Source organism: Etheostoma cragini, chromosome 8 (genome assembly GCF_013103735.1).
Source record: "Etheostoma cragini isolate CJK2018 chromosome 8, CSU_Ecrag_1.0, whole genome shotgun sequence".
Taxonomy (NCBI): domain Eukaryota; kingdom Metazoa; phylum Chordata; class Actinopteri; order Perciformes; family Percidae; genus Etheostoma; species Etheostoma cragini.
This window is the reverse complement of record NC_048414.1, coordinates 22372272-22391763: the sequence shown is the minus strand read 5'-3', so window position 1 is coordinate 22391763 and position 19492 is coordinate 22372272. Positions and strand designations below refer to the sequence as shown.

Below are 19492 nucleotides of genomic sequence, written 5' to 3'. Positions count from 1 at the left end.
GTTAAATGCCCCCAACCTCCACAGGGATGCCCAAAAAGCTCCACCAGAGGTGTGAGTTGAAAGTCTGTTGGTCAGGGAGCTCCTCCAGACGTTTGTAGTTCATCCGTATTACCTGTTTGGGCTTACCAGGTCTGTCCACCCTCTGACCCAGTTCCCCACCAGATGGGGATCGGTTGACTGCTCCGCCCCTCTCTTCACTGAAGTGTCCAAAACATGCGGCCCCAGATCAGATACAATTATAAAAAATCAATCATAGGTCATCATTTTTGAGCATCCGTATGTTTGAACGTGGTGTTTGATATAGACAGTCCATGACTAGCACAGAAGTCGAGCAACAAATAACCACTCAGGTTTAAATCAGGGAGGCCTCCGAATCACGCTTTTCCATGTATCTCCATCATTGCCCATGTGGGCGTGGAAGTCTCCCAGCAGAACTATTGAGTTCCTTACTGGAGTTCCATACAGCACTCCATTAAGGATCTCCAAAAAGGTTAAATACTCCAACCTTATGTTTGGTCCAAAGAAGATCAAAGTCCATCCACTATTTAGGAGTACAATTCCAGAACCAAGACTGTGCGTTTAGGTAAGACCCACGAGATCTAAATGGTAGCGCTCCGCCTCCCGCACAAGATTCAGCTCCTTCTCCCAAAGAAAGGTGACGTTTCATGTCCCTTTATGTGTAACAATATATTAATCCTAAATTTGTCCTGTAATTTTGCATTTACATATCAAGTGATTCCATGGAGTCCTGGCCCCAAAGGTTAGAAATTCTGCTCTAGTTGGTTCTTTTCAAACATTCTCTCAAGCACAGTATACAAGATGAACATACTCTATCTATATAACCTCTCAAGTTATGCACATATGTTCTGCTCTGCTGTTTCACTCTTCTCTGTTCTCCTTTATTGCACTCTATTGCATTCTTTAATATCCTGAAACAACTTTGCTTAGAAATAGTGCCCTAGTTGTCAATAAAATACTCGTATCCTGTGACGTAGAACCATGAAACGTAGTCAACATCCAGATGACCATATTGCTGTGTACATTCTTTCTAAGCCAAGAAACAACGGAGGAAAAGGTTCAGCTGGGGTTTGGAGGATTTCAGATGTCAGCATCAGCATGTTAGCAGCAGAGGAGACGCATTCTCAGGAGGTTTTATTATTTTGAAAGCAGTTGGTTGTCTGTCAGTGTCCTCACTGTGTTTCTGCTGTCTCTGCACCACCTGTGACTTGAACAGACATGCACAAACACAAACGCACACACACCAACGCACACACACACACACACACACACACACACACATACACGGACAACAGACCCATACACACCAAAAACTGCACCGCTGCACATGCCGCCATCTTTAACTTTTTCTGCCTCTGTTCAGGCTCTTGCTGTTAGACACACTCTCAAATGTACAAACACACACGCACACATGGATACACACATACAATGGCCAGATGCTGGCAGCCCCCACCCTCTCCCCTCCATCAGCTGCAACTCCCACGGCAGCAGGTAAGCAGCAGTCCTCCTCCAGCTGTCAGAGCTAGACCACTGGAGTGTTTTAGCCCTGGATACAGGCCAAACACACAAAGACACACACACACACACACACACACACATACACACAAACGCAGAGTCATTAAGGGAGTCCCAGGACTCCAGTGGTGGTTGGTGCTAATTTATAAAGCTGCATGTGAGTGTGTTCTTGACTGCCTTCCTCACTCTGCTGGCTGTGAAGAAATTATGTGTGTGTACAGTATGTGACAGCAAAGAGGGAAGATAGTACTGGGTGATCTGTCAGAGGGAGAGAGAAAGTATATGTGTCTGTCCTTGCATATCTGTAGGCTACTTGTACTCAACAACTATCCTCAAAATGAAACTTAGTAGGCCTACACATAAGAAAACTTGTAACTTCTTATTTGTTAAAAAGGTTTAGGGCGGTAAGAGTTCATTTTTGGCACCAAATTACATTTTAAGCAATTCCACTGTTGCAGACAAATTTCCAATATATTTTCAAACCCTCAATCCCCATTGGGCTGTACTATTTCTCTGGTACGTTCAGACTGTGTCCTTTGCTGTGTTTCTAACATAACGACTTTGTTGCTAGATTTAGCAACTTTTTAGACCCCCTTTAGCGACATTTGTTTTCGTAAAAGTGACTAGTGACAAATACTGCCCAGCGACCACGAAAGGTATTTCTCTCTTGTGGTCGCCAAAGCAGTCTTCTTTCTCTTCTGTTCTGTGACTGAGGAGCAGTCCCGCCTCTCAATGCTTTCTCCTCATGTGCAGCGGCATTGCACAGGCAGGTAGAAGGGAAGGGGGGATAGGGGGCTGAGGCCGGTGTAGGTAGGACAGCCAGCAGGACGCGACCATGGATGTTTTAAGAAAAGGAGACAGACGCCGCAAGCCAGCCTTTTTAAGAATTCTTTCTCAATCTTTCTCCCTCCCTTAGTACGTATTTTTTTTTACTCCAAATATAAGCTCCCTAAGTAATCATTTTTAATTTAATACAAATTCCCATAGTGAGTTGGTGGTTATTTTCCTCAACATTTCTAACTTTGCTGACATAACCAATTTGCTTTGTGCGAAGTATTGTGTGTTGATGTAATCAACATGCAAATGAGCGTACGACACCATCAGTAAAAATAAAAATAGCTGTACCCCCCGAGGCTCACAGTATAATTCGAACACTGTCTCCAGCACCAAACAGGGAGCAGGGTAGAGCGGAGTTTTGTATGTTTGCCATGGCATCGTGCTAAACTAAATGCTAAAGAGGGATGTTGCCAATTTTCAACTCTTCTGAAGCAAGTCATCCAACACGAGTCTAGGTACTGCTGCCATTCATCTCCATGTACGGCAGAACAGAAAATTGTCAAACTTTCCCTCAAGTTACCAGCTAATGCTAGCGGTAGCAAGCTAGCTTGGTTAACTGTTTTTTAAATGGATGTAGTTGTTGTGTTTCAAAGTGTAACCCAGTCATTGCAAAATCTTGTGATTTGTGACTTAAACTTCAGTGACTTTATGACAGATTGTCTTCAGATATGGTGTCAGACTTTAGTCTTTTCTAAGTCTTTTCAGAGTCTTCTTGTGTAGGCTTTGGTGAGAGTTACAGCTACACTTTGCCTTCAGGGCATCTCAAAGTAGGACTGCAAAAATCCAATTGTGATTCATCTTATTTGTCTGAATTAGATTCTGGTGATCAATCCCTCTCCAACTACAGTAATAAATCTCTGCTGATAAACTGCTCCTTTCAGAGGCAGCCAGCCTCACCAATACTTTAGATCTTTGTTTCTCTCTTTCTATCTTTCCTTTGGTATGACGTATTGCACGTTCATCTACTTACCTTAGAACAAGTACAAAGCTGCTGTGTTTGCTGTGTATATGGTTAAAGAAAAACTCAGAGCCAAACCTGAACTCCGATGAGAAGTTTGATATTAGTTTCATTTATTTGTTTACAGAGATAGATCCATGATATAAATAGCTCAGCTTTGCAATGGAAGCAGGCCCTTAGTCCTGTTTTTCTCATTCTTTTGACTTTGTGTGAATGCAGCGTGTGTGACACACAGAGACAGCCAATAAACACTGGTCTTGCTAACCAATGTTTTTTGGTGCTGTAAGAAGGTAATCAGTGGAAAACTCTCTTTGAAAGTTGAAAACCTTTGACAAAGGAAAAACGTGTTATTGTAATGTTCGTTAATTAACCTGCTATATTCCTTTATTCATTGAGCTCTTTCTAGTTTTTAAAAATAAATTTTTTCAGTAAATGTAATGTAATAATTAAATTAAAAAACCTCTTCCCTGTATAACTAAAAAACCTTCACAGATGTATTTTAGTGTTACCAAGATGGTTACTCTTTAAATCTGTTGTTCTTTTGAAAACCAAAAACACTAAAGCTACAGCTACATGTCCATGGCAGAAAGTCAGCATCCCCACTGCTGTTCTTGTATTGCAATGTAGGGTCAGTTAGTCCTAGTATTATAAGTATGATAAAAAAGTTAAAAGTTTCTAAGCTATAATTGGACAATTGCTGGAGAAGTTTACTAAACAGTGGACTAAGCTTAACACATGGACAAAGCTCTGTTCGGATTGATTTGAAATCCATCTTGTGAAAATGAGAGTATGCCAGACTGTTATTTTAAGGATTAGCATCAAAAAAGTAAATTTCCACGACGTTCCCCTTCTGGGATTGCTCCGTTGCCGCCGGAAATTCCTCTGGATGTCTGTTAGGGTGGCAGCAGCTCAGTCTGTAGGGATTTGGGTTGGGAACGCTGGTTAAAGTCCCCATACCCCCAGCCCCCAAAGTCTGCTAGTGAATGGGTAACTGGAAAGGTGCCAGTTCACCTCCTGGGCACTGCCAAGGTGCTCTTGAGCAAGGCCCAACTGCTCGGGGTGCCAGTCCATCGACAACTGCAGCCCCCTCACTCTGACATCTCTCCATTAGTGCATTTGTTTATCACAGGCCTATGTGTAGTGTGAGTGAAACAACTGAGTGAAAACATTGTAATTTACCTTGCAGAATTAATAAAGTACAAATTATTATAATTTATTAGTATTGCATTAATGCGAGACTAGCGTCAACACAATGTGGTCCTTGGGTATATCCAAAGTCCTTAAATGTCATCTATGTTACCTTCACTGGTTTCCCTTCCTTGCGTCACAAGGAAATAATGCAAGGAGAGAGGATACAAGGATATGTGTTGTAGAGGGATGATACGTCCTTTTCTTCTGAAGGCCATGTGAATTTGTCAGCTGTATGGACGGAGTTAACAACGGCTTTCAGGTGCATGGCTTCTGGGAAAGCCGCTCTCATGGTTCAACCGGGTTTCTCGGGGCAGGAATAAGAGCTTTGTGATGGCCTTCACTAACATGAACCCATAGTACAGAACAAAACTGACGTATGTCTTGTTTGCCTGGCTGACATACACAGAGCGCCTCTGTTATGAAACTGAGAAAGTGGCATGTTGTTGATATTAATTAAATGGAATTTTTAAATGTTCTTTTGTGTCGAGGTACTTTACGTGTTTTGTGTCAGGCTCATTTCAAACAGAGCCATCTGCTTCTGCTTTCTCCACCTGCCCTCCTTCTCTCTTCTTCTACTTAACACTCAGCCAGTTTTTCCTGAGAGACAACTTAGCCAACACATTCATGATGAGAGGAAGAATTAGCAGCCAATTAAAGTTAGATAGACTCAGCTTTGGTTGTGGAGCTTGAAGGTTATTGGAATAAATTGTAATGCTATGATTCACTGAAAAAAGATTGTTTGTGTCCAAAAGAGCGCTGTGTAAGATGACTTTCTTCTGTCTCCCCTTCATCAAATTTCCTTCCTCCTCTTCACTCTTTCCTTTTTACATTTCATTTCCCCTTATTGTTACTCTTCTCAGGTCTGAGTAATTGTTTCAAATGGATGGTTATAACACATCGGGGGTTCAACAAACACCCAGTTCATGACAGCTTTTCCATTCCCTGAACTAATGAAGGCTTTCACGTTTTAGTCTAACCCACAGGGCAACCTTTGCTCCCAGAGAAGTGAAGATCAGCAGATGGTCTCTTGGCAACGGCAAAGAAAACTCAGGGGAGGGACAGATTGAATTGGATTTATTCAGTGAAAGGATGGATGTTTCACTCTCACTGCATCACCACCAGTTTGTTTTCAGATTTGTCTGTTTAGATCTTCATTAGTTAAATACACTAGTCACATAATCATGTGTCTCTAGGAGATTATTTGCCAGTGTGCTTCATACTTAAGGTGTCACATGTCATGGCCACTAAAATGTCAAATGACAGGGCATTTAGGCCAAGTTGAAAATTCAAGAAAAACATGGCATGTCCCTCATTCAGGGTTGTTGTGTACATTGCTAATGAACGCGCTGAAAATGTCTGTATCCAGCTGGGGTGGAGCAAGACTAAAGCTGTGGCGGCAGTGTAAATAAACATTACTCCCTACCAGTGGTGCCGGCAGGATTCTATTTATTTATCTTCTTATTAAGCACCAGAACCGCCCGCCAACTGAATCTGTTTACTGCACCAGAAATCAGCTGTTCTTATAATATTTCAATATTTATATGGGAGTGTGCTGGCGTTCATTTATCATATCATAATGATAAGATCATGAAAATATTTTACTGAAGCATTTTGTAAGAGAGAGAGGGAGAGATGGAGAGAGGGAGAGAGGTGGATGGATGTGCTCAGAGCAGACAGCTGTTAGCGAGCCTGTACAACGATAATGAATAACCTGATTTCTCTGCGTGCCATGTAAACATCATATGATGATGTTTTGACATGATATGATCAAAAACCGGATAAACCTTATAACTGCAATATTTATGTCCATGTTAACACACATGATTCAAACAACATGCTAGCTTCGTACCTGGGTTTAGCCAGTGTTGGGAAGGATACTTTCAAAACGTATTCCGTTACAGAATACAGAATACATGGCCAAATTATGTAATTTGTAACATATTCCGTTACGTTACTCAATCTGAGTAACGTAATTGAAAGAAATAACTTACTTTAAAGGTCCCATGGCATGACAATTAAACTGTATGAGGTTTTTAGCATTAATATGAGTTCCCCCAGCCTGGGTATGGCCCCCCAGTGGCTAGAAATGACAAAAGGTGTAGATCGAGTCCTGGGTATACTGCTCTGCCTTTCAGAAAATTTCAAAAAAGCTCAGATGGGCAAATCTGGAGTTTCCCCTCCCTTTCTTTACTTTGCCTGTTGAGAATTCGGCCCACCCCTGGGAGACAGACATTATGGCCTTCAAACATGCAAATTGGCAGTCGGCAAGGCTACATGCCCAGCCTCCACCTTGCCCCCTCCCCCTCTCCTCCTCAAAAGTTACAGACTCAGAAATGGCACATACTAAGATAACACATTCTGGCACTGGCTCTAGCAGCTGTAATTCTGCACCAAGGCTGAATTTTGGCAAATAGACTTCAGATATGGAATAAGGGGACCACTAAGGTCTGTATAAAAGCATCCAAAGAGCACCATGTAATGGGACCTTTAAGATGCTTCCGGTTGGAGGTGGAGTAATTTGGACGCTGAAAGGAGGTTGCACTGAAAGTTATATTTCGTTCTCCCTGTTCTTTCTTCAATGTGAAACGCTGTTTGAATTTCCAAGATAGAAACGCATTGCTGCCCTGGCCCCGGTTTCCGGTTCCATCTCTATCATTACGCAAAAAGCTCATTTTTTTTGTTTTAATTTCGGGGCTTCCGGGAAATGCATGGAGTTGCCTTAATTAATTTAGATGGTGAATAAAGTTGTGAAACAGAAGTATCTTCTTGTAATCTAATGATTTCAATAATGTAACTGTATTCTGAATACCAACTATTTAAATTGTAACCATAACGGATTACAGGGACACGTAATTTGTATTGTATTTGAATGCTTTCAGCAACCAGTGTCCAGCAACCAGTTTACCTAAAGATCGAGTCATAAAAAAATACCATTCTGATTACTAGTGGATGGGTTGTTGGGGAAACATTGTATAGTTAATGAGCAGATTTGTACTGTGGTCAGAGCAGAGAGCAGAACCAAGCTGCTGTCTGCTGCTGCTCCTGTTAATTAATTAATTACTCTGGGCTGAGATTTCCTAGGAACCTTACCAAAAAGGCTCAAGATGCTGCAAATGTTGACATAATATCACTGTTAATCAGTATCTTCCAGTCACACGGGCCCCCGATTGGTCTGGGCCCGTAAGCAAACGCATACCCTGCTTACCAATAGTTACGCATCTGACGACAGCCCTGCTTAGTAGCCTACTATAGAGGCGATTTGGTTTGTGCCCAGAAAAACTGGATTTGGTACCCAGCACTAGTAAAGAATAATTAAAAATGTGATTTCCCCTTTGCGGGATTAATAAAGTATGTCTTCTTGTGGGAAAGTGTCCTCCTGTCTCCTTATCTCTTTCTTACTCCTTCCCTTCTTCAGGTCGTGGGATGAGTTCCATGACTGTGCCAACGTGGCGATGGCCGGCTGTCCGGATGAAGCAGCAGCTGTCTGGGAATCTCTCCGCCAGGAATCCAAAAAGATGCAGTTCTCCGGAAACCTCTACGACATGTGCTCCAACCGCAACAACTACCCAGTGGCCTCAGTCTCCCCGCACGGCTCTCCCAACCAGGAAGAGATCAGCCAGGAGTCTCTAAGGGGGTGCGCTGACCATCTGGCAGGCTGCCTCCACCTTCTCATGCTCCTGTCTCCTCTGCTCCTGCTGTGGTTTTGGATATAGCTACCCCCAAAGAAACGGGACTGGTGTAAATGGATATAAACTTTTGTGTACATTTTCTTCCACAAGTCTACAGACTTTCCTGTTTTTTCTCCCTGTCTGCTCTGCCAGGGGTTGAATATTTCTAGGTGCATGTTCAGAGGCCTGAAAGTCTTTTTTTGATAATTATATCTTTAAACTGCCTGTGCATCATGCATATTATCTGCATTTTAATTAGTCTCTCTGTTTAAAACACACACAATTCATACAGACACTCAAACACTGTACAAACAGACCTGCAAACACATACATAGTTAAACAGAAACATACAGCAGTCTCATGCCATCTGGCTTTATCCCCTTTCCCCCTACGTCTAGTTAATAGGAGCTTGTTTTTGAAGGTTCAAGGGGGAGTTAAGCTTCCCAAGAGGAATAAGAGAGACATAATAACAAATAATACTGTCCTTCTTGATAAACCTGAAAAACTAAGTGATGAGGAGACCACATGTCACGACCAGCTTAACTCATGCTTTCATCAGCTTTACAGCATGAAGCATTTGATAGTTATGTAAATCTAACAAACATGGCTTGCTCTTGTACCTAAATTGCAGTTTGACTCAAGTTCTCCGATTGGCTAACTTTGCATTTCTTATTCCCTTCTCGTCTCTGAAAGCTGCCTATTGTTAAAGCCCTTGTTTCAGGTTCCAACAAGAAATGTGTTTAATGGAAATTCAACAAAAAAAACAAGCAAAAAAGAAAAGCAAGATGCTTCTCAAAAACACCGCTGCCAAACACACGTTAAACACAGTGAAATAAAAAGATATTTTCAAAGTTCTTATTCCATTGCCCTGCCCTAATTGTTCGATTATCTTGTTGTCTGTCAAACATACCCTAATCGTAACTCAAACCTAAACATTTCACATTTAGGGGTGCCTTGCTAACCCATCCCATCTTCACTTAACTTCAGTTTGCGTTAGTGTTAGCTTGGAAGTTGCCTACCATCTAGCAGGAGCATCAGTGGATATCAGTTGACAGCAGTGGCAGCTCATTTTCAGCCTACATCATAAAAAATGTCCATTTGTTTATAATGTTATAATACTATATATAATACTATATATTATACAATAATAATATATATACATTATACAATAATAAATAACATTTTATAATAATAATGTTTCATATCTGTGAGATGGTTTCATCAAGAGACCTGGCCAGCAGGACATTTTCTCTTATCACTTCCAGTCAGTCAACTGACTTTGTCATACTTGGAGAACTGAAAATAGATGTTACTTTGCCCTTTATCTTTTGCATTAAATCAATCTTAGGTGCTAATAAATCAATCTTAGGTGTTAATGTAAGCTGCTGTTTAATTTTAAGTTTCTCCTTGTAATCAATTCAATTTCAATTCAATTTGATTTATATAGCGCTAAATCACAACAACAGTTATCTCATTGCGCTTTCCATTAAGAGCAGGTCTAGACCGTACTCTGGTGTTGTTTACAGAAACTCACCACTGAATGAAGACATTCAAATGGCTTTGCCAAAACCCGGTCGATAACATTAACATTTTCTGCCATTGTGTGTAGTTTGCTAGCTAGCTAGTTCACCCAAGGGGGTGAGCCTCTCCTCCGCTCGTTTCATAACCAAGCTATTTGGCGTTGCATAGTCGACAAATCACCGTATTGTCAGGAGAAGCAGACAGTTTTGAGCTGTTTAGGTTTAATTACTAATGTAAACAAGCATTTCAGTTAGCAATAAATAGCCTGGGCCTACAGTATGTTATCTCCTTACATACAGTATACCTATGCTTTCTGTCTCTGCTGATTGGGAGTGATTGAGATTTCTCTTGGCACCTCGTCAAGCTCAGTTGGAGGCTGCACATTAACACTTAGCTGTCACTGGAAAAGTGCTTCTAATATTCTTCACAGATCTCTGTCCAGAGCAACGAGATCTGTTGGTCCATTTCTTTAACTGTCTATGAGTTCACCCCTACAACACTAGCTTAGCCTACTGTATGAATGATTGCATGAACAAACTCTCTGACAAAACAATATTAAACTAGAAGGAGGGGATGTGGGAATTAATGTGGTGTATAATTGTTTGAAACGTATGATAAAAATTAGCTAGCACTTTCACCAAGCAAATACCAAGTAATAGGTTGCAGCAGTTTGTCTTTTAACATTACTTGCAAAATCTGCAACGACACTCAACTCGTCGCTTTGTTCACTTTATATAGTTGTTAATCAAAAGGAGATGCAGTCTTTCCACAGACCCTCCAATCATCACGCTGAAGCCCAGAGTCCAGGCCAGCCCGTTCCTTCATTGACCCCCAAAGACGCTAAGCGTCCGTGGGCGGGACATAATCGCAGAATTAATCCAATGATTGTCTAATTTCAAAGCACTTAAGTGTTAAAAAAAAAACATTTTCTTGCAGTCCTAAAGAAATCGCCACTAGTTTGCAAGAAAAAAGGTTTCATTTTGCAAACTGCACGGTTGCGGTGTCATATATGAATTTCTACCTTGTCATCCATTTCCTAATCTATCAATACTATCATTATTATTATTATTATTATTACAATTATTATTATTATTATTATAGGATTGTCTGTGGGTGAAAGCCAAAAGTCCTCTTCAGCTCCAAATCACCAATGCTTGCCAAATATATCAAATTTTTTTTTTAAACAAGTCTAATTAGGTCAAAAATGTATCTGTTTCCCATCTGACTCAGAACTATCACATTACACAAGAATACATTTTTTATTTTACCTTCAAGGACTCACATAAACTAAATATACCGTACAAATACATTTGTAATTTGGGGAACCACTGAAAAAACACTGATCACCCTAAGGCCCAAGAACAAAAAATTTAATTACTGGGTGTTTAAAAGGTTTTACACTGTAAACCTAAGTACACGTTCCTAGCTAAGGCACATACAGCACTGTAAATTGGCTTTGGTTATTTTTCTATAAAATGCTGTGGGATTTGGTGACATTGTTTCAGATGGAATGAAAAAAAAAACTAGAATGGTTTAAGCTGCCTTTAAGAAATATTCCTATATCGCGGGGCAGTTCTTTTCCCCATTGTTCTTTTCCTAACCACAACCGTCCCGTTGTTGTGGCTCGTCCCGCATATGGCGGTCCATCCTGGGGTTGTCATCGGCGTGTGGCGTTTCATTTCTCCGTGTGAGAGGTTCATGTCTAGGCAGCCGGCTGCTGCAGCCCAGCCTCCTAGTCATGTTCCCATGTCATGGTGGCTACCACGGAATAAACGAGAAAATCCTGTCCCTGTTGACGAATCAATAGGCCAAAATAACGTCAACGTTTCACAAACTGCTGTGAGACCGGGTTGGAAATAACTTTATCTAAGAGAAACTCAAATGATATGATACCAATGATTGATACCACATTGAAACCATTTATCTTCATCCTAACATGTACTGTCACCACAAGAGATCAGATAGGACCACAACACTTAATAAATTAAAGACAATGAAGTAACATTTCTGTCTCAACTGCAGTATTGAAGAGAAATTGATAGATGAACTTATCTATCTATCTATCTATCTATCTATCTATCTATCTATCTATCTATCTATCTATCTATCTATCTATCTATCTTTATACCTATGAATATTTTTAACTTAAATTAGAGATACGTGTGTAGAGACAAAATGTTAACATAGAATATTACATTTATAGTGTTATATTTTGAAAATTGAACAATAAACGTAAAATGCCAAGGATTTCTTACTTGCCAAAAAAGCACGACAGCTTCCTCTGCAGCTGCTGCAGCAACATGACTTCTGAGCTGATGTTAAAGTGAACGCAGAGTGTAATGGAGTTGAGTTTTATTTTGTGCTTGCCCAGGTATGAAATCCTCCCAGGATTCTCCTTGGCATCCTACACTATGGCACAGTATGGGACCAAAATGTTCTCCAGTCACAATCATGATCCTCTCGCACGCCAAGTGTATTTCATGCTCCAGGAGTGGTAGTTTGGCCCTGCAGGCCTGCTGAAGCTGCTTGTGTATTCTAAGTGGCTCTGGGTAACAGTTGTTTCTGTCTGGCCCAGGATCAGAAATACTATTAGGTTATAGACAGACAGACAGACAAAGAGAGAGAGAGAAAGAGAGAGAGAGAGAGAGAGAGAGAGAGAGAGAGATGAATACACCTGGAAAACAAACCCTCTTCTGCGAAGGATTGCATCCACCTGTCTAGCTTCAAGTGTGTTTTACACTGGGGTCTTGAGTTTGTAGGTTTACTTTTCTTTCTTCACAAAAAAATTAATCAAAGCTGTGCCAACTGTGAAGAGTAATGCTAGAATGTGAAAAATCTAAACCCTCAAAGGCTTCAACAGTGTACACACTTTAAGAGAGGAAGAAATGAATCAAAATGGACTAGACAAAGAGAGCCTCGGTTCAACTGAAGAACTGTTTGAGCTTGTCTTCCTTGCCAGTGGCAAGTTCATTAAATATACCAACAGGGTTGAATTAAACAGAGAGACATGGCAATTTCTATGTCTTATTTGGTTTGCAATCTCAAAGTCAAGGTTAGAGGTTTCATTGAAATATCACACAAACATCAATTGACAGTGACATGTTGACCCTGCGAGGTAAACTGGAAGGGGGATGCAGAGATTTTTTTCTTTCAAAATAGAAAGAAAACGAAACCTCCAATCAACCCACAGCTATTATTTTCTTTACATTTATTTTACAGTCACCCAGAGATATGCTTGAATGTTTAGAGGTCTAACAATTAGAGGTCTCTATGGTTAAATCACCAAAGTGCACTCATTTGAAAACCATCTCCGCGGAGCTCAGATAAGATGTTGTCACTGGAGGCCAAAGCTGAGTAAATCCCAAACTTCAGGTTAAACAGGAAAATCAGATTCGAAGTTTCGTATAAATACAGTCCTATAATGAGTGCTGATAGTGTTGTTTTATGGAAAAAACACTACTTCAGATTTGATTTTAAAGTCTGTTTTGCGCAGAGGATCTCTAAACCACAAAAAAAAACACAAAATCCAGTTATGAGAAGATATGTTTCATCTAAGGTACATGGACAAATCCGATTTCAGAATGGTTTTCTAAAATGCTCCAGGGTAGGTGCAACGTTATTGACCAGAGCAGGGTAGGGAATTATTTTGCAGCACTGTGTTTGAGACTGTACATCTCTTCGCCTCCAGCAACAACTTGATGCTTTGACAAATAGGTTAAATTGGACAGAAACAGCTGCAGGAGAAATTACAACCTCCTCAAACACCAATACATCATTGTCACATTAATGGTACAGTATATGTTCTGTAATTCCTGTGAGCAAATGGCCAGTGGTGGGAGGGTTATTTTTAAATTCCATTACAGATTACTGAATACATGCCCTAAAATGTCATTCGTAAAATGTATTCCATTAGATTATTCAAGTTAAGAAATATATTTCAAATACTTAGGATTACTTTTCGAATAGGCTACTTCAAAATTGTCCTGGGTGTGCATCTCTTCTGCTATTGTCGAGTGGCAAGTGCACTGCATGCGCACGCATTTGCACTTTTCATTTAAATCGGTTTAGGGAAATGTGTGCCTCATGTTAGATTGGATTAGATAGACTTTATTGATCCCAATTTGGGATATTTCAGTGCTACAGCAACACAATATCAGACACACAGCCCACATACAGAATATACAAGAAATAATAAATGATAAATAGGATATAACGGAATATGCAAGGCAGCTTTCTTTGTATAGCACACTTCAGCAACAGGGCCATTCAAAGTGCTTTACATAAAAAGAAATTAAAAATTAAAGAGCAGTTAGAAACAGTCAACATAAAATACGAAAATAAAAATTACGTTGCAGTATAAGAAATTAAACATTAAAAAGCAGTTAAACCATGTTGTGAAAACCCAAACTTTGTTGGCAAATAAGGTCGCTCTATACAGGCAGAACCATATGTTTTTACCATCTCATTCATCCACCATGGGCGCTGCAGTATCATGGGACTTTGTACTCTGGTTACCCAAAGTACTTGAACCAACAACCTTCCGGTTCCCAACCCAACTCCCTGCGGACTGAGCTAACGGCACAGGGTCAGATAAATGTATATACAGTATATGTAAAACATATATCTTGTTTTAAATGTGCTGACTTAAAGCACATCAGATAACTTTTTCCGCTGTGGTCCCCCTACAGGTTGGAAGTGGAATTGTCCCATTATGTCTCATTGGAACTACAGGTCAGATCTGGCAAACTTGCATATTGCGGTTACAGCCGGTATAGAGCCGCAAAGCGGTGTATATTTTACATTGCAGCCCGGTTCCTGGCTGCTAGCTACAGCGTTCTTACTCAATACCAGATTTCAAAAGATTTCAAACATTAGGTTCACATTAGTAACTTATGCATGGGAAAATGGGGTTCAAGTTGAAAAATACTGAAACATTATTTACGCAACTAATCACAAATTTAATTAGACAATGCATAATTTGCATAATTAAACCTAAAAGTTTGGAAAACTTGTAATACAAAAAACAACATCTTAATGTAAGTAATCAACTGGGGAAGTTTCATGGTGAAATCTTTTAGTTAAATATTTTCCCTATTCACCTATAGTGTCTCCCCTTAACACGGGCTGCAATGGTAAATTGGCAAAATCATCACATCTACTGTGTAAGCTTTTATTTAAATTTGTACAGTAGGGTAGTAAGAATTTAAAAGTTATTAGAGAATGGTCTGTGGTGAGGAATTCTGTTTTATCGCTGTTGAAATAAAGGTGTCAGCAGAGGTGAGGAGGTTGTTGAGAACTTAGAAGAGAGCGGTTTCTGTGCTGTGGATGGGGTGAAAACCAGATCGGAGGGGTTAGAATTGATTATAGGCATCAGGATGGGTTTGGTGTTGTGAGGCGACTAACTAAACTAACTAACTCTCAAAACAAACCAAGTTTTCCAATATGTTGGACACTTACCTTAAAGCACATGCGCCATAATGCAGTGGTGAAACCAACAGAGAGAAGGGGCAGAGCTAAGAAGGCAGGAAACATCATGTGCTCTTACCAACTCACACTCAAATGATGAACAAGTTGGCTGGCAGAGACGTGGCAGATTGCAGTAGTGAAAAATGCATGACATTTTGACCAGAGCTTTTAGTGGAACTGCGAGCCTCACATTAGAGACAAGACAGACTGATAAACTCTCAAATTGGTTCCAGATTCTTACTCTCCTCCTGCTAGTGTTGGAGCTAAATCCTGCTCCATTTTCAGGGTTCATTCAATTAGTAGGCACTTACAACATTTTAAATTCCAACACTAGTGGCAGCAAGCATAGCTGTGTTTTCAAGCCTCCCTGTTTTAATTACTGATAAAAATAAAGAGAAATTACAAGACACTAAAACCTTGGAAACATAAAGTACAATTTAGTATGCCCATGTTTGTCATTCAAGATGATTTTGTAAAGATTGATTTAGATGATGGAAAATTATTCTACTTTTCCTTTATTTCAATTCGACCCCTAGTATAAAGGAAGACGAGAGTAGCGAATGCATCCAAATTGTTTCCCACTTCACTTCCACACACACACACACACACACACACACACACACACACACACACACACACACACACACACACACACACACACACACATATCATTCTTTTATCACAAGAAACACAGACTGACACTGAGTTAGGTCACATCACTGTGTATAGTGTGAATAATTACAGCAGATCTAAAAATGTTGATGTAAATAGCAGTAATATATTGCATACGTATCTAGACAATACAATATAAGCTCTGCAAGTGCTACTTTCAAAGGTTTAACGTTTTCACTTAGTTGTGCAATACACTTTTTATAGGCCATGATACCCTGCGTAAACTACGGGCACTATGTCAGGTTATTCCTTTCACTGAAACAGAGTGTGCAACAGTTAAAGATGCGCTAAAGGTTTTGTGAAATAAATAATTTGGGAATATTTGCAACACCCTAAACTTAGTAATGTGATTACACCAATGCCTTCTACTACCAGTAGATGGGAGAATGACGCGAAAAAGAGGCCTAAGGTAGCCCCGCGTTAGCTAGAATGTTACAGAGTTTGGGTACAAGTTGCACTGTTCATGGCTACAGCAACAAAAAGTAAACTTAGGTTTGTATCACACCACTAGCTCTCACAGACGCCAGTTTAATGTACAAGGCCACCTACGGAGAGCCAAAGTGAAAACAGAATTACCGGGTTCTGTTCCAGAATTAACGCCATTACCCATAAGCCCCAGAACTTCAACTAAAGCGGCGAGTCCCTATGTGATGGTAAGCATAGACATGTTGCTTCTGTAAGTTATAACATCAGTACAAAGAGGGCCGAACACTGAAGATTTTAGACAGTAAAGATTGGATCAAAACTAATTGGGGAAATGGCTTTAGAAGAGTGTGTTGGTGAATTGTATGGATATGACGTAAAACAAGTCACCACACTTGTAAATTTGTGGTAGGGAGCTGTAGTTTTTTCTGTGCTTACAAAGTAGTAGTTGTGGAACAGACTTAAGAAGCAGAAGCTAGTGGAACCATAGAAATAAAATGGATAGAAAGGCCATTAAACTATTTCCCATGGTCATTTGATTGGTACAGAACAAAAGGGTGATTGTTGTTAGTCGTCATAGAGACAATGCGCGTCAGCGGGGCCGTTAAATGTGTCGCAACTCGCTGGTAGGAAAGCCGCCTGATAGAGATATTTACTTCTTTGTAAAGCTGGAACTCTCAGGCAACGTTCTCACGAGTTCTAGATAGGGAGGAGGGACAGTTAGACCCAGCAACAACAGGTCAGCGGACCGCCAAGGTTAGACCCAGCCCGCCTGTCCCTCCCCGATGTAAGTCGAGTGCAGATTTGAGTTGCTTGAGTGAGTGCATCACTTTGCAACAAGTAGCATACAAGATGCTAACAAGAGACTTGTAATGTCAATACTGTAAAAATGTACCTGCTTAACCAATTACTTTCACTGCTGGCTAAATGTTAGCAATTAAACACAACAAGTTTGTCACTTAAATGGCGTTTTGAGCTAACGTTAATAATCAAACAACCATAGATAGCTAAAACATTTTTGAAAAAAATTCTAGCTTTGCTACAAGTCAGCAATCAAACACAACAAACGCTGTCACTTGAAAGACGTTTTGAGCTAACATTAGCAATCAAACAATCACAGATAGCTTAAAGGTTTTAGCATCTGCACTTGATTTACATCGGGCAGTGACACCGCTGTTCGGCTCATTCTCTGTACCCGATGCAGCAAAACAAGGCAAAACCAGTAACCTGGCTATCGTAATATAAGTTTAACTCTGTCTTTAACGTTACCCCCTCACCACACCGTTGAAAAGAAAATGAGCCAAACAAAGCTGTCACTCATGGTGATAACAATGTGATTTGTGTGGATGAAGCTGGCTCTTTGCCTTGTAACGTAGTTTATAGTTTGTCCGTTACCGCAAAACCTCAGCTCGGCATATTGCCAGAAGTCGGCTTATTATCAGAAGTGTATACATTGCCCTGCTGCAACTGCGGTTCTCCCACCCCTCGGGCTTGTCATACATTACCAATAGCGGCAATGGTGACTCATTATGACTCGTAATGACATTGGCTGTCTATAATCCACACATGGTATCGTGGGGCCAAGAACAAGGTGAATCTGGCAAGCAGAATGCACATGCTTGTACATGCACACGTGTTGTTTCAACTGACTAGTCTTATGGAAAGTTAAGCTCAACATAAACCCTACAAAGATGTGTAACTCAATTTTTTGTCCTTTACTCACTATAATATTGTCTTTGTACCGCAGATGATGATTTTCTGTGCTCAAGATTTTGTGTAAGTGTGCCTGTGAGAGAGAGAGAGAGCCATAAAGAGAGGTCAAATACCTTACAGTTGTGTATATTAGCTTGTTGAATTAAGCATTTGTCCAAACAACACGTTGTATGTTTCATTGTTGCTGATTAAATTGCTCTTCCCCGACACTTTACAATCCAAATGTTGCTCCCTAGCTTTGTTTGTTTGTAGAATTAGCATGCAGTGCTGAGCTTTCTTTGCCTTTTTATGTATGAGAAAGAGGACAGCAGGTCAAAAAGCCAGTGTGTACATGTATGGATCCTGTGACACATACAGTTTGTTAACTCCACATGTACATCACACAACTATGTGAAGCTGGGAGACAAAGAGATTGCATTCTATGAATAAGCATCCAGGCTGGCTTTAAAGTGGTGGTGGTGCTGCTGTTGCTGCTTCGGGCTTCCCATCAAACAGAATGGAGATCCCTGGGACATCTGGGATCATGGACGAAATATGTACTTTTCCAGGGACAAGAACAGAAAGCAACACACCTGAAGCTTATACTGTACAGGTGCAATAGCTTTTTTTTTGTGGACAGAGAGTGGAACAAGAGTCCTTTCAAATGGTGCAGACGCAACAATTCCTGGTTTCAGAAAAAAACTTCATGAAGAAGTGTATTTGTCCTTGGCTGTCTATCATGTCTGCTTGTCTACCACATTTTCTTCTTCCTTCCTTCCTTCCTTCCTTCCTTCCTTCCTTCCTTCCTTCCTTCCTTCCTTCCTTCCTTCCTTCCTTCCTTCCTTCCTTCCTTAACTCTTTATACCCCATCTCTTTGCCCTACTTTCAGGTATTTTCTCTTTCCCTCCATCCTTATATTATGTCCATCAATCCACAGTAGCTTTTGCTACCTTTTATAGAAAATCATTAAATTGGTGCTGATTGACCAACTGACTAATTAAGTGTGTTCACACTGATCTACTGCTAATTTTCAAAGGAATCTTTCTGGGTAGGAGATTGATTGATTGGGGCAAAACCAAGGTTACTTACACTGACAAAAAAAAGACAAAGAACTTCTAGAAATGGCTCTGAAGAGAATAGAACATCTTGCATTATGTCTCAAGGCAGCTGTCAAACAACACAGGACTTTCACCCAGGAGACCAGGGTTGTGTCCCAATCATGTCCTTTGTGTCATTTAATGGTACACCCCAACCACAATATTTTCCTAACCTTAACTGTCCCATGTGTCAGTTATAAAATGGTACAAGGGGTCATGACCCAGAGCGTCAAAGAATGATACTAAGGGGTCCAAAACTCCAAACAAGTTTGATGAAAAATGATGCCAAATGGGTACCCAGAGCACCAAATATCGCCACAGATGGGATTACATTGGAATAAATTGCGTCTGACTGACACACTTAAGGTAGTCTATATCCACAATATACGCCAGATGTCACGCTTGTTGGCCAGATGTCACTCTTGTCGGCCAGA

The 19492-nt window shown here is 40.4% G+C and overlaps 1 protein-coding gene across 1 annotated transcript in view; it reads left to right on the top strand.

The window, feature by feature from the left end:
• nrn1la (neuritin 1-like a) overlaps positions 1-8881 on the top strand; it is a 78742-nt gene extending 69861 nt beyond the window's left edge. The window contains exon 3 of the mRNA XM_034878838.1: positions 7935-8881. Within this exon, the coding sequence (XP_034734729.1) occupies positions 7935-8232 (298 nt within the window). The 3' untranslated portion in view covers positions 8233-8881. The remainder of the gene's footprint in view (positions 1-7934) is intronic.
• Positions 8882-19492: the final 10611 nt, after the last annotated feature.